General features: G+C 42.5%; 1 protein-coding gene across 1 annotated transcript in view; it reads left to right on the top strand.

Annotated features, from left to right (window-relative positions):
• LOC121862046 (monocarboxylate transporter 2-like) overlaps positions 1 to 15250 on the top strand; it is a gene marked incomplete in the record, with an annotated part of 80118 nt that extends 64868 nt beyond the window's left edge. Inside the window, 5 exon segments of the mRNA XM_042359977.1 lie at positions 1174 to 1315; positions 2610 to 2750; positions 3437 to 3611; positions 6504 to 6710; positions 7239 to 15250. Of these exon segments, the coding sequence (XP_042215911.1) occupies positions 1174 to 1315; positions 2610 to 2750; positions 3437 to 3611; positions 6504 to 6710; positions 7239 to 8125 (1552 nt within the window).
• Between the last annotated feature and the right edge of the window lie 542 nt (positions 15251 to 15792).

The raw sequence follows: 15792 nt of genomic DNA, 5'->3' as shown, positions 1-15792 counted from the left end.
CATGTGAGACCTTACCCAGTAATTGTATAGTGTACGGTTGCTGCTCAGGCTACAGACACAAGGAGGAATATTAACGTTCACAGGTTTCCCAAGAACGATGGGGGTGAAAAGGAGATCGGGTTTACCTCTGCAGAAGGCAAGGTTCCATTAATGTTAACAAGGTATTATTTTGGACGTAGTGAGTTGGAGATGAATTTGAATTATGAACTACTCGGTCAACTAATACTGAAACATCTAGTAAAATAATGAAAGTAGGTTAGGTTAGGTTGCAATTTCCCACAACATGAGGTAAAACAATTAAAATATGGTATAAATGTACAATTTTTAAGTCTTGTTACTAATATTATGCCAAAAATATTAATCTGTGGTATTCCTCCAACTTATTTGTGTATGACTAAAAGATTTATAACTCTGTCTTCCTGTAACTTAGAACGTAACTGCACTTCACTGTTTACCAATAGTCCTAATAAAAAGATTAAATTACAAAAGTAAGAAGAATGATGAGTGAAGGCAAGTAATTACTGAGAACATTATACTCACATCATTCCTGCTATCTTTTTCCAGTGAGTTAGAGTTAAAAGTAATATCATTCTACTATCATCATCATCATCCTTCACACCTGAATGAACTAGTTAATACAATAATAGTTCTTATGATGTTATTAATTTTCTTTTATCCTATATACTAAGTTGAATAAAGCTTCCCGGAGGTTCAAACAAAATTGATTAAAAAAAGTTACCTTCCCTCTGAATTCAACATTGCTATGAGAATATTGTTTTTTTTTAACCTAGACAAGGAGCCTACCACTCTGGTTTCAATGGTCTGGGAAGGTAAATTGAAGTCTCTAAACCATATTGCCTCTTGAGTCTCATGGATAAATTGGTTCCCATCACAGCTAAGACTCACGAAGAGCCTAAGATATCTAGCTCCAAGACGTACATGTTACCCCCCGCAGTCAATCTTAAACTGTTATATCTCAGTTGGTCTGTCTTACTGTTCTTTTTATCCTGAGTACAGGTTAGCAGGTTGGGGACAGTAAGTGCAGGTTAGCAGGATAGAGACAGTGATTACAGGTTAGGTTTCCATACGAGTCTTATTATCTTCTGCAGGTTGGTAGGCCGGAAACAGTAATTACAGGCCAGGTCTTTATACGAGTCTTATTTCCTCCTGCAGGTCGGTAGGCTGGAGACTGGGACTACAGGCTGTGACTGGTGTGGTCTTCACGACCTTCTTCTTGGGCATCTTCTACAGGTCGGCCTCCCTCTACCACCCACAAAGACGCGCTATCCTGCACCTCAAGAACCAGAAGAGAAAGGTAATATTACTGTGACTGTCTACTGTCACTGTCTGCTGTCACTGTTTACTGTCACTGTATAACTGACTTTGTCACTCTACTATCCCTGTCTACTGTCACTGTTTTTGTCACTATTATACTTCATGATGTCACTGTCTACTGTCAATATTATGCTTCATGATGCCACTGTTTATTGTCATTGTTATACTTCATGATGTCACTGTCTACTGTCAATATTATACTTCATGATGTCACTGTTTATTGTCATTGTTATACTTCATGATGTCACTGTCTACTGTCTTTTGTCACTCATAATTGATGATGTCACTGTCTGCTGTCACTGTCATAATTCATTATGTCACTGTTACACCTCAAACTATCACTCTCCACTGGTACCGTCACTGTCCACGAGTACCGTCACTGCCCTCTAATACCGTCACTATCCACTAGTACCTTCCTGCCCCCTAATACCGTCACTGTCCACTAGTACCGTCACTGTCCACTAGTACCGTCACTGTCCACTAGTACCGTCACTGTCCACTAGTACCGTCACTGTCCACTAATACCGTCACTGCCCACTAATACGTCACTGTCCACTCACTAATTACATATATCTGACCCTAGTGGAGTACTGTATGTCATTGAACAAAATATAAATCACTGTCATAAAGAATAAATCACCTGTTTACTGTGATTTTTCCTGCGCTGTAATTGGCTTTGAATTTTTACTATGTGTGAAGATTAGTGAGGAGATTTGTTAGGTTAGATTAGGTTAGGACTGAGTGTGTTTGGTTTAGTTAGGTTAAAAAGGGTTAGATTAGGATTGAGTTTGTTAGGTTAGGACTGATTTGTTAGGTTAGATTAGGTTAGGACTGAGTGTGTTTGGTTTAGTTAGGTTAAAAAGGGTTAGATTAGGATTGAGTTTGTTAGGTTAGGACTGAGTTTTGGTTAGGTTAGGATAGAGAGGGTTAGATTAGGACTGAGTTTGTTAGGTTAGGTTAAGTTAAGTGAGCACTGAGGTTGTTGACTAAGTTATTGATGATTTAATTTTTTCGTTGTCATAAAGGTGTGTGTGTAACCTCCAGTAATCTCCTGTGACCTCCAATAACCTCCTGTGACCTCTAATAACCTCCCGTGACCTCCAATAGCCTCATGTGACCTCCAATAACTTCACGTGACATCCAGTAACCTCCTGTTACCTCCAATAACCTCCTGTGACCTCTAATAACCTCCTGTGACCTCCAATAACCTCACGTGACCTCTAATAACCTCATGTGACCTCCAATAACCTTCTGTGACCTCTCTTTTCCTACAGCAAGTGAAAGATAAACACAAAATAGACTCGGACAAGCCGCCCTACTTTGACCTCAGCTGCCTCAAGTTCCGTTCAGTGCAGGTGCTAATAACGACGGCAGCTGTGACCTCCGTTGGCCTCTACACCCCTCTCTTCTACCTCGTGAGTATCTGACCTCTACAACCCTCTCTTCTACCTCGTGAGTATCTGGCCTCTACAACCCCTCTCTTCTACCTCTATCTGGCCTCTACACCCCTCTCTTCTACCTCGTGAGTATCTGGCCTCTCATCTCTTCTACCTCGTGATATCTGGCCTCTACACCCCTCTCTTCTACCTCGTGAGTATCTGACCTCTACAACCCTCTCTTCTACCTCGTGAGTATCTGGCCTCTACAACCCTCTCTTCTACCTCGTGAGTATCTGGCCTCTACACCCCTCTCTTCTACCTCGTGAGTATCTGGCCTCTGTATCATGAATATCTGGCCTCTACAACCCTCTCTTCTACCTCGTGAGTATCTGGCCTCTGTATCATGAATATCTGGCCTCTACAACCCTCTCTTCTACCTCGTGAGTATCTGGCCTCTGTACTGTTCTGGTATTCTGAATGCGCTTTGTAATTATCTTATAGATAGATAGAGAGATAGATAGATAGATAGATAGATAGATAGATAGATAAATAAATACCCAGACACATAGCCGGATATACAGATAACATAATAGAAGAATAGCCAGATAGATAACAAGATAGGTGAATAGCCTAATAGCCGGATATACTATACATATATACCTAGATTGCCGGTTATCCAGATAGATGCTAACTATATAACTCAGCTGGTATGGTTCCTACAGATCCTAGGAGCTCAGCGGGAAGGACTGGAGGACTCTGCTCTAATCCTGCTGCAGACTTTCCTCGGGTTTGCCTACGCTCTTGGCTGTATTGGCTTCGGTCTCATTGTGGTGAAGCAGAGTGCCCAGTGTATGATCTCTCGTCAGTACCTGTGTCAAGCCTCCATCTACGGTCTGGGTTAGTACCGGGTGTGGCTTACTTGGTGTGGCTTATTGGGTGTACTGGGTGTGGCTTATTGGGTGTACCGGGTGTGGCTTACTGGGTGTGGCTTATTGGGTGTACCGGGTGTGGCTTACTTGGTGTGGCTTATTGGGTGTACCGGGTGTGGCTTACTTGGTGTGGCTTATTGGGTGGACCGGGTGTGGCTTACTGGGTGTGGCTTATTGGGTGTACCGGGTGTTTAATCTTCAGGTGCAATAAGGTAGTGTATCTGATCTTCAGGTAAGATAAACGTGTTATATTCTTCAGGTACAATAAGCTGGGGTGTCTAATCTTCATGTACAATAAGCTGGGGGTGTCTAATCTTCATGTACAATAAGCTGGGGGTGTCTAATCTTCAGGTACAATAAGTTGGGGTGTCTAATCTACAATGGCTGGGGTGTCCTAATCATCAGGTACAATAAGCTGGGGGTGTCTAATCTTCATGTACAATAAGCTAGGGGTGTCTAATCATCAGGTACAATAAGCTGGGGGTGTCTAATTATCAGGTACAATAAGCTGGGGGTGTCTAATTATCAGGTACAATAAGCTGGGGGTGTCTAATCATCAGGTACAATAAGCTGGGGGTGTCTAATCATCAGGTACAATAAGCTGGGGGTGTCTAATCATCAGGTACAATAAGCTGGGGGTGTCTAATCATCAGGTACAATAAGCTGGGGTATCTAATCTTCGGGTACAACAAACTAGGGTGTCTAATGTTCAGGTGCTCAAAATTTAGTTATGAAAACAAAAATAAATATAGTCGAGCCATAAAACAAAAGCCGACAGATAGCGCCATATATATCCTGTGGACTATTGTTTTGGGACATGGCTGGCTGAGTTATTTAACACCCAAGCCTCCTGTATGAGTGTATATGGTAGTCTGCTATATATATCCATTCGTTTTTATTATCACCGTGATCTTGTGAAGCTTTTTGAGGTAGAAAGAAAATTGGACAAGAAGGTGAAAAGATCAATAGCCAGACAGACAGATAAGGTGTATTGGTGAGTGGTGAAGGAAGGTGTATTGATGAGTGGTGAAGGAGTGTGTGTATTGGTGAGTGGTGAAGGAAGGTGTATTGATGAGTGGTGAAGGAAGGTGTATTGGTGAGTGGTGAAGGAGTGTGTGTATTGGTGAGTGGTGAAGGAAGGTGTATTGGTGAGTGGTGAAGGAAGGTGTATTAATGAGTGGTGAAGAAGGTGTATTAATGAATCTGGTGAAGGAGTGTGTGTATTAGTGAGTGGTGAAGGAAGGTGTGTTGGTGAGTGGTGAAGGAAGGGTGTATTGATGGTGGTGAAGGAAGGTGTATTAATGAGTGGAGTGAAGGAGTGTGTGTATTGGTGAGTGGTGAAGGAAGAGTGTATTAATAGTGGTGAAGGAAGGTGTATTGGTAGTGGTGAAGGAAAGTGTATTGATGAGTGGTGAAGGTGTGTGTATTGAGTGAGTGGTGAAGGAAGGTGTATTAATGAGTGGTGAAGAGGAAGATTAAGCTAGGTAGAGTGGTGAAGGAGTATGTAAGTGGTGAGGTGGTGAAGGAAGGTGTATGAGTGGTGAAGGAAGGTGTATTGGTGGTGGTGAAGGAAGGTGTATTGATGAGTGGTGAAGGAAGGTGTGTGATGTGGTGGTGAAGGGTGTGTGTATTGTTGGTGAGTGGTGAAGGAAGATTATTAATGGTGGTGAAGGAGTGTGTGTATTGGTGAGTGGTGAAGGAAGGTGTGATGTGGTGGTGAAGGTGTGTGTATTGGTGAGTGGTGAAGAAGGTGTATTAATGATGGTGAAGGAGGTGCTGTTGGTGAGTGGTGAAGGAGGTGTATTGATGAGTGGTGAAGGAAGGTGTGTATTAATGGTGAAGGAGTGTGTGTATTGGTAGTGGTGAGAGGAGGTGTGATGGTGGGTGGTGAAGGAAGGTGTGTGGTGGTGTGAAGGTGTGTGTGTGGTGAGTGGTGGAAGGAAGGTGTGTGTTAATGAGTGGTGAGAGGAGTGTGTGTATTGGTGAGTGAGTGAAGAGGTGTAGTAATAGTGAAAGGTGAAAGGAAGGTGTGCTGGTGAAGTGGTGAAGGAAGGATGTATTGATGAGTGGTGAAGGAAGGTGTATTGGTGAGTGGTGAAGGAAGGTGTATTGGTGAGTGGTGAAGGAGGGTGTATTGGTGAGTGGTGAAGGAAGGTGTATTGGTGAGTGGTGAAGGAAGGTGTATTGGTGAGTGGTGAAGGAAGGTGTATTGGTGAGTGGTGAAGGAAGGTTTATTGGTGAGTGGTGAAGGAAGGTGTATTGGTGAGTGGTGAAGGAGTGTGTATTGGTGAGTGGTGAAGGAGGGTGTATTGGTGAGTGGTGAAGGAGGGTGTATTGGTGAGTGGTGATGGAAGGTGTTTTGGTGAGTGGTGAAGGAGTGTGTGTATTGGTGAGTGGTGAAGGAGGGTGTATTGGTGAGTGGTGATGGAAGGTGTTTTGGTGAGTGGTGAAGGCAAGTGTATTGGTGAGTGAGGTGGACGAAGAGGGAGAGATGAAGATGTGAACAAGAGATGTGAGGAATAAAGGAGGGAGCCAGACGTCTGTGAGAATCAAAAACAAAATAATCAGGAATGAACTGTATTGATGGTAAAGGTGTTTATTGGATTCAAAGACATATATACGATGAGAATTATGACTGATAGGTAATGATGACGGTGACAGGTGAGTTGTTCTCAGTGCCAGGTGTTTCTCAAGGCCTGAGTTAAGATTTCATAGTATTTTATTTCTCAATAATGAAAAAAATTTCAGTACTATGCCATGCCAAGTACTGGACTGTCAAGGTGAGTGAAGGTGAACAAGTTAACTAACATTGCTTGATTTTGTGTGCTAGTACGCGAAGACTTACGTTTATCTGCTACAGGTGTGACCATGCTGGCGCTGACGGCGGTGCGTGGCTACTACGGTTACGTGCTCTTCATGTGGCTTTACGGCCTCCTACTGGGGGGTGCTCACTACGCCTTCCAGATGCTGACGCTGGAGAAGGTTCGGGCAAGACACTTCTCCCGTGCCTGGGGCTTCATCCAGGGTGCTACAGCCCTCCCCATCCTCTTCGGCATCCCCATCACTGGTGCGTGGAAACATTAAGTCACAGCTGTTAGTGCCAGTGGCTGAGATGGTGGTAGTGTAAATGTTGACGGTAGTTAGTGGTGCTCCTGGGTTGTGGGTTGACAAGTAGTGGTGCATTGTAATGTATGGTTGAGGAGTAGTGACACATTTTAGTGTATGGTAGCTGAGGGTTATGGTAGGTGTGGAGTGATAAGGGTAATAGGCTGTACTGTAATAGAGTTGTGGATATGTGGAATAGGCTTCCGAGTGCTATAGTAGGATTGGGGACGCTAGGGAGCTTCAAGACGAAGTTGGATAGGCACATGGAAGTGCTGGGATGGGTGTGAATGGGATCTGCCCTGTATGGGCCAGTCGGCCTCCTGCAGTGTCCCACTTTCTTATGTTCTTATGTATGTCCAGGGGGTGTCCGTACAGTATATAGGAGTGTTAATGTTTAAAGTTTCTTGGTCATGTTACTTATAACTCGATAGTAATTAGTGTATTAGGTCCGAATTACAAGTAGTTAGAAGCCAACTTATTATCTCCCCAGGTTACATTAACGAGAGCACCGCCAAGACCGGCTACTTCTTCGCCAGCTTCTTCCTCCTGTCGGGCGCCTCTTGTCTCTTCCTCCTCAACTACTTCAAGGAGCGGATGGCCAAGCACGACACCAGTGTATCCTTCACCACAGTTGACTCCCATGTCCCCCACGACCCTTACGCCCTCCCTCTGGAGAATGGGGGAGGTGGTGGTGGCGGTGGTGGTGGTGGTGGTGCAGTTGGTGCTAGTGGTGTTGGAGGTGGCGGTGGAGGCGTGCCGAAGACTACAGTAACAGCCTCACCCCAGATTGCTGGGCCGGTGTGTACGTGCGGAGCCGACCCCAGTGCTCCACCTCCGCCACCTCTCAACCCCCAGATACACGACCCCAGTAAAGCGCACGTCTTCAACAAACTGGGGAAAACTATATCATTTGCGACCTCAGTGGACGTGATGGAGCCGCGGCTCAAGCCAGAGCTCCTTACGTGCATCTCTGAGGAGGGTTTGTTGGACCACTACTATGACTATGTGGGCGAGTGTGTCTCCTCCTGTAAATATGATAATGTGTTTTTCAATGACTGTCAAGACAACATGGACTTTGATGCCGAGGATGAGGATGACGAGCCCATAGCCAGACCACTGCAGCCCAAAGTGCCAATACACCCGGCGGGGAGACGCTTACGGCAAACCAGTGGTGTGAGCTTCAGTGAGCCCGAGGGTTTAGCCAGGCTCGGGCAAGTGAGCAGTAGTGGGAGTGTCAGTGTGGGTGTGAGACGGCTGCACCCCACACACGAATACAATGTACCACCAGTGCCACGCCCGCCCATACTGAGGCGAGCGCCTCCCCCCCGCCCCCGTCGCAATATCACCGTCATAGAGGAGATGACCACCTCAGTGTAGCCCCGGGTGCCAGTCACGGTTCAAGCCCCGTCACCAACACATACCTGCCGCAGTCACCATTCATGCTGTGATGAACACTCACCAGCACACACCTGCCGTAGTCAACAGTCATGCTATGATGAACACTCACCAGCACACACCTACGGCAGTCATCAGTCATGCTATGATGAACACTCACCAGCACACACCTGCCGCAGTCAACAGTCATGCTGTGATGAACACTCACCAGCACACGCCTACGGCAGTCATCAGTCATGCTGTGATGAACTGTCACCAGCACACACCTGCCACAGTCAGCAGTCATACTATGACGAACACCTGCAGTGCACCACAGAGTCACAGGGTTCACGAAGCCCTTGGTATGTTCATCACTCACAGGGTGTTGAAGAACCACATGGTGCTGAGCAGTCTTACTCTGCAGAATATTCAGGCACAGATGAACAATCGTGCACAGGTGAACCATCACACTGCACTGAACATCCATGCTGCAGTAAACAGTTCAGTAATACTGAACGCAGGTGGCATACCAGTTAAACTTGCTGTCCTGAAGATTCATGATGACTCTCAGAAGCGCTGTACACGACACGGCAGCGGCAGTGAAACACAGCATGTAATGGCAGCAGCAGCATTTTGCTGTGAGGGTGACGGGACTGACAGTTTAGCCACAATAACATAAACTGTTCAAGAGTCCCAGTAACAGTTGAGTCAACATCACTTCAACATACATAACCGTGACAGGGGCACTACAGAAAATAAAGGAAATTAATGATCTACCAGAGGGTTAAAGGGGCTTTAAAATTACCCCATCGTAGACTTACCATTCCTCCGTGGGAAAGGTGTTGGTTTACACTAGGCTTCCCTTAATTGTTTTTGTAATGAACAAAAAACTTCCAAGGTTTAACCAAAAGCTAACAGTGACACTTCTTGAGCATGACAAAACTATACAGTACAGTATTCTATAAGTCAGACTCGAGGTAAAAGGAGTGTCCTTGGACAGAGAGTCATTGTATCTCGTCATATTTGATGTGCAATATTCCATGTTTTTGAGGTCAGTAGTTTGTTTCTGTCAAGCCATTTCCGTGGAAATTTTACCATAAATAAGAGGAGTTCAGTTCCTGTAGTTAAGTGTAATGCTGTAAGATACACTTTATATTACGCCTTTGTGACAGGGAAATTGCAATAAGTTTATAATCCTAAAACACAAGAAAGAGATCATGGGATACTCATGTCTTGAGGAAAAATTTGTACATAATAACATTTGTAAGTAGTGCATGTAACATTTTTTGATGAGCATGTACAGTACAGTAGAAAACCGCTCATGCTCCTGGCGTTGCTGTGATAAAACACGAAAATCACTTCACTTCTCGACAGACTCGCCAAAGTTGTTGGTTTTACTCTAGAGTGTTTTGTAAACATTGTCCCCATCCTGTGTTGCCCTTTGTATTAAGTGATCAATATCAAACTAGGTTTATTAATGGCAAGAATTAGTGACCTGAAATTTCAGTAAGATGACTGACAAATATTTTACCATGCATATGTAACTCTTAATGTAGTGAGTACTCTATGTTTTCTTACTATGCTTCTCACACACTTTTGTTAAGCCTTTTATCTGTGTTTAATTTCCACGAGGCATAAGTTGTTTTAACTTGTGTGTGAGTTACGTTTTATTCATTGAATGAAACTCATAAACGATGACATTATGTCTAATAAATACCAAAGAAATTGTTTACAAACTAATGATCAGTCGAGCGTTATGTTCAGTAACAATTCATTTATGAACAATTTCATGATCCATTAAAGTTAATTAGGGAATTATTGTTAGTCCACAAATAAGTGTTAACGAGAAACATGTTTTCATAATATTAATTCCCATCATCCACATAAAATAATGATCTAAAATCTAATTTAATATTGTTATAAACAAAAAGATATATTGTCATGTTTCATTGTATCTACGTTAACAACCCGACACAGTTTACTGTATAGCACTATATCCTCCCATGCCCGTGTTGATAACATCACTCACTATCAAAACTGCAGCTGACATACTGTATGCTGACCCATACTAGCTGCATCTTCACTACTGGTGTATGTGACTCATCATTGCTTTACTATCTCATTATACAAGACATTATTTAGGTCTTTACAGCTACTGGTGCGTGTGTGTGTGCGCGCGTGCGTGCTTGCACGTGCATGCGTGCATGCTTGCGTCAGCGTGTATGCCTGACTAACTGACTCAGTTACACGTGGTGTGTGTGTGTGTGTGTGTGTGTGTGTGTGTGTGTGTGTGTGTGTGTGTGTGTGTGTGTGTTTATTATCCCTCACTCAGCCAAGTTGGTGACGATACAGTACAGTAATTGGTTCCGTGAATCAGTCCTTCCGTACGTCCGTTCCTTCTTTGGTTCGTATCTGTCTCTCGTGTCTGTCTTAAAGTCCACGTCAGCTAAGTTATAAAATTTATAAAGTAATTAATGTAACTGTGTAGAGTTGTCTGTGGCTGTAAATGATCCTCTGATAACTGTGTCAGCTAGGCTCTTCTTGTTTGATACTGCCAACAAAGTTCATCTGTCACTACTTAATAACAGACTGTTGGACGGAGACTTGTAGGCGGACGAAGGGCACTAATTTACTGTCAACAAGAGATCTGAACTAATGTTACCGAGTCTAACAGTGTCGAGTCTCTGTTTTCTCCTCGGTAAGTCGTATTCTGCCACGGTCCGAGTGTGTTGATTACCTTCTCTGTCTCTCTACAATGTGCTTTGTCTTTTTATATTGTAAATTAAGTATTTTGCGTTCCTAATAGTATATTTTTTAGATTATAGACTGTGAATAGATTGTAAATAATGTTAGCTTCTTACGATAATGTCAAATAGCACAAGAAATACGACCTTTTAAATTTAACTGTATGTTTACCTTTCAACGTGGGATTATTATATTGGAAGCCTTCATCATGTTCCCAGGCAGGTAACACAGCACACGGGGCCCTGTTACCCCAGCTCTCCTGCTGTTTCAAATTAAACCAAGCAATATGTTTTTCAAATGAGAAAATTAGACCACATATCTTAACTAATGTTAGGGGAGGAACAATGCAAACACACAATTAACTTTAAAATGTTTAGTAATAATTATAATACATATAAAAAGTAGCTTATTGAAGAAGCTATAAATTTTATATTGTATTTACGACTTAATATTCTTGAATCCAGAAATGTGTATTGTACAAGTAAATCGCCTCATCTAAATGTTGAATGTTGTATCACGCGTAAATTCAACCTTCCTCCTTCATCTCTCCACCACACTCCAACATACCCGTCACACCGCTGTGGTAACAGTATGTGTAACCCATACATACACCCACATGGCCTTTGTGCAGCGTATTCATACCCATCCATGTGACCTTTGTTTAATACTAAGACCTAAATTGCTCTGGTGTTCAATATTCATATACACCCACATACCCCTTGTGTGGTACACACTACACCCACATAGTCCTTATTTGTTTTTTGTTTTTTTAACTGTGGTGGATCAGGGGAGGCACACATTACAGTGTCCTCTGGAGGGTAATGCAACTCACATGTTGTTTACACTCAAGTTTGTCTTGATAAGGACATCGTGGATAAGAACGATGAAAATACTCAACTTAGCTGTGTAATAAGAATGAGTGAATGCACCAAGATTAGAGTTGTAGTTGTTGATGGATGGAATATGTGAGACGTCAGGGCATTCCATAAATACAAAGACCGAAGCTGATTGATGTTGAAGTTCGATTCAAAGGAACTTGCACGAGGTAGTGGCGGCATGATATAGAATGGTGTGTGTTGCAACTGGGACTAAAAGGCGGGAACAATAGATCATATTTCATTGGTCATTTACAATTGAAACAATGACAGAAGAAAGAGAATGAGATGGACTATCTGATAAGAAGGTCGTTGATATGGCGAATATTTTTACCCTGTAACTCGTTCAACAGTGAGAAGAATGTGGACCACCAACCCACACGTGGGAGCAGGGCGCTACATGAGGGCAGACATGGCGGGTATATAGTATGGACAGTTTAGACATATAGCTGTTTCAAGGAAACTTTAAAACTTATATAAAGATCAATAATATTGATAGTGGAGTTTCTTAAAATGTGAATATTGCTGAAAGCAAGTGGAAGATGGAGATTATCTTGTTTGCAAGGGACGGGAAGAGTTAAATTTTGGCAACATTGAATACATATAACAATATTATCTCTTCTCCGAGATGTGTACTCGAGGACTTAGTTCAATATAATGGTAGTTAGATCTGCTGTAAGACGTGACTGACGGTGGGCAAAATAGTGGTTAATGGTGTCAACAGAGGAACTTGTGTTGCTGGAAGTAGCGGAGGTCATTGATATGGAGATAAAAGAGAGTAGGTGCAAGAATTAAACCCTTGAGGCACTCCGGTATTGGTGAGAAAGTAGAATTGAATTGAATTGAATTGAATTATGAACCGTCCAAAACTACACAAAAGTGGTGGTTGGAGGGGAACAAAAAAGCCCAAAAGATGAATGTTTGGTAAAGGTCTGATGTCATACTATGTCAGAAACTTAAGAAATGCCAAGGACAACCAGATGACATTCACCAAAGATATCGGGAGAACAGTCGAGTTGGGCGAGTGAGCAAGTCTGCGGTGGAACGGTTAGAATCGGAATCCTGTCGAGTGTGAGAGAAGAGTTGGTGTTCTTCATGGTGTTTATGTAGCTGTTGTGACTAGAATCCCTGACTACAGAGATGATTGAGTTGAGACCTACGAGTCATGTAGATGCCAAGAGAGGATGGAACAGTTAGAGTGGATGGACCAGTCAGAGAGGATGGATCAGTCAGAGAGGATGAATCAGTCAGAGAGGATGGATCAGTCAGAGAGGATGAATCAGTAAGAGAGGATGGATCAGTAAGAGTAGAGCAAATTAGGTAAATATAACCAAGCAGACAGTAACAAGTTCGGACACCTATTTTTTAGAGAGTAAGAGGAAGGATACCACTAGGTCTCAGGGTTTTATTCACGTCTAGACAGGAAAGATATGAAAGTCCTAACTAAGTATAACGATTTTAACCGTTATTTCTGATGGGTTGTAGGACTAGGGTGGGTTAAACTACTTGGCTAATGACCGAATAGCTTTGGTATTTGTCTGTTCAGAAAGAGGAGGTTATTATTTTAGACTGGATGAAAGACTTTTAGGATTTAAGATGATAAGCATTTTATGAAATGTTGTCGACAGCAGGAGTGGGCGGGACCATATCGAAGTGCCGTGTAAAGTGGGAATAAGGTTATCAGAAGTCTTACCAGTCAGCTCTGTCAAAGTGGCAGGTGTGTGTGTGTTTGTGTAGAGGAGGACTGAAACTCGGAGAAAAATAGTAAAAATGTAGACACAATGTAGAAGGAAAAAATAACATTAATAGATAAATTATAATATATACTTACACTACAACTATATAGGCCTAGTGATGCAAATTACCTACACTATACACGTATGTATGCTACACCCATATAGACTTGTATGTCCTACACATACACGACACTCATGTAACACTATTGCTACAGGTAAGGTGTATTTTTGTAAATTTATCAAATGTTTTCTTTATATACAGTTAGATGTAATTACACCAGCACTAACATGTGAAGTGTATTACAGGCGAGCGAATGTTTACGTGAACAAAGTGGAGTAGAGACCAGAAGTAGGTAAACAGTGGTTGTTGTGTTGGCTGGAAACACATGTAAACAACAGATCCAGTGTTAGGAGGTTCACCGTGTAAGGAGTGGAGATGAATGGTGGATCAAGCGAGGTAGTGTACTCGAGGTGACACTGATGGTGTACGCCAGTGTGTTTGTAACCTGTTGAGGAAGGATCTGCCCATGTGCTTCCAGAGTCACTTACACCGGAGCTCAGATCAGACGGTAAGAACTCGACTCGTGTAAACAAACCATCTGATCTGTGGAAGATAATCTTTCTACGTTTCGTAATGTTTGTGTTTTAATATTACCCCAAGGACCTAAATATGGAAGTTGAATATATTTAACGCCTTGATATAGTTATGAATGGGCATGAATTTATTATTAAGGAAATTATTAGTGTACAATAATGACTACAACTTGGATATGCGTTTTATACAACCTCCCCTCCCCCCCACCACAAAAAAATGTACATATTCTATTTACATTCAAAGTCATAAGAGTGAAAGTTAGAACAGATGTTGTATGCCTCATTGATCACTATTTTAATACTATTGAGCTTATATGATTAAGACTTAGAACTTAAAAACACTTCTTCAGCCATTAAGAGAAGGTTGACGTCTGTATGTCTTATGAAGGCTGTCACTCGTCAACACGGATATAGTATGTTCCCTTAGTGAGAAATTGTAGGCGTTTCTTACACTCGTATGGGAACAGAACGAGAGACAATTTGTATGTGTGTTGAGTTAATGTTGAACACACGATATATCCTCGAACACCTCTATCAGAAGTTTAATGAAGTAAAAATGGCCGCCAAATCACTTTTAATCAGATCATGGATTTTGTCGAAAGTTCCAAGTTTTAAGAAAATCTGTCACTACCTTTAAGGGTTATCATGGTGCCGTAGAGTTGAGGCCACTGACGTACTGTATTGTCCCGCCAACTTAGGTTTGTTAGTATCTGGAGTCCTGTAAACACCATCAAATCTTCACTCATACACTGTCCTTCATTGTTGTAAATTAATAGTATTAATTAAATATTCGCACATCATCACACACCCTTACACATCATCTTACACATCTTCACAAACCCTTACACATCATCTTACACTCATACACATCTTCACACACCCTTTCACATCATCACACACTCTTACATATCATCATACACCCTTGTCTCCTATTGGTCCAGAAATTGACACACGCACTCAACAAAGGCACTTGCAGACAAGGAAATAAGCAAGCTCGCCCGCACTCATGTATGCACAAACATATCCGCAACACACATGCACATCATTGAATGCCTGCAGGCAGGTTGCTCGCACATGCACACATGTACGCATGTTTGTGCAATTTTTTTTAAACATTCATAATACAAAAAAGTTCACTTCTGACACACACACACACACCCTCATAACACACACACATACCCTCATAACACACACACACACACACACACACATACCCTCATAACACACACACACACACACATACCCTCATAACACACACACACACACCTTCCCTCATAACACACACACACACACACACCTTCCCTCATAACACACACACACACACACACCTTCCCTCATAACACACACACACACACACACCTTCCCTCGTAACACACACACACACACACCTTCCCTCGTAACACAGGCATCCTCATAAACTTACTTATAAAGATGAATATACTTATATAATGTGCACTGGTGCTGAGTGGTATTACGACCAATAAGGTGATGCTGTGTGGTATGTACGACCAATAAGGTGATGCTGTGTGGTATGTACGACCAATAAGGTGATGCTGTGTGGTATATACGACCAATAAGATGATGAAGTGTGGTATTACGACCAATAAGATGATGAAGTGTAGTATATACGACCAATAAGGTGATGCTGTGTGGTATATACGACCAATAAGGTGATGCTGTGTGGTATGTACGACCAATAAGATGATGAAGTGTGGTATTA

This window comes from Homarus americanus, unplaced genomic scaffold (genome assembly GCF_018991925.1).
Source record: "Homarus americanus isolate GMGI-L3 unplaced genomic scaffold, GMGI_Hamer_2.0 scaffold25013, whole genome shotgun sequence".
Taxonomy (NCBI): Eukaryota; Metazoa; Arthropoda; class Malacostraca; order Decapoda; family Nephropidae; genus Homarus; species Homarus americanus.
This window is presented reverse-complemented; position numbering and strand designations above follow the sequence as displayed.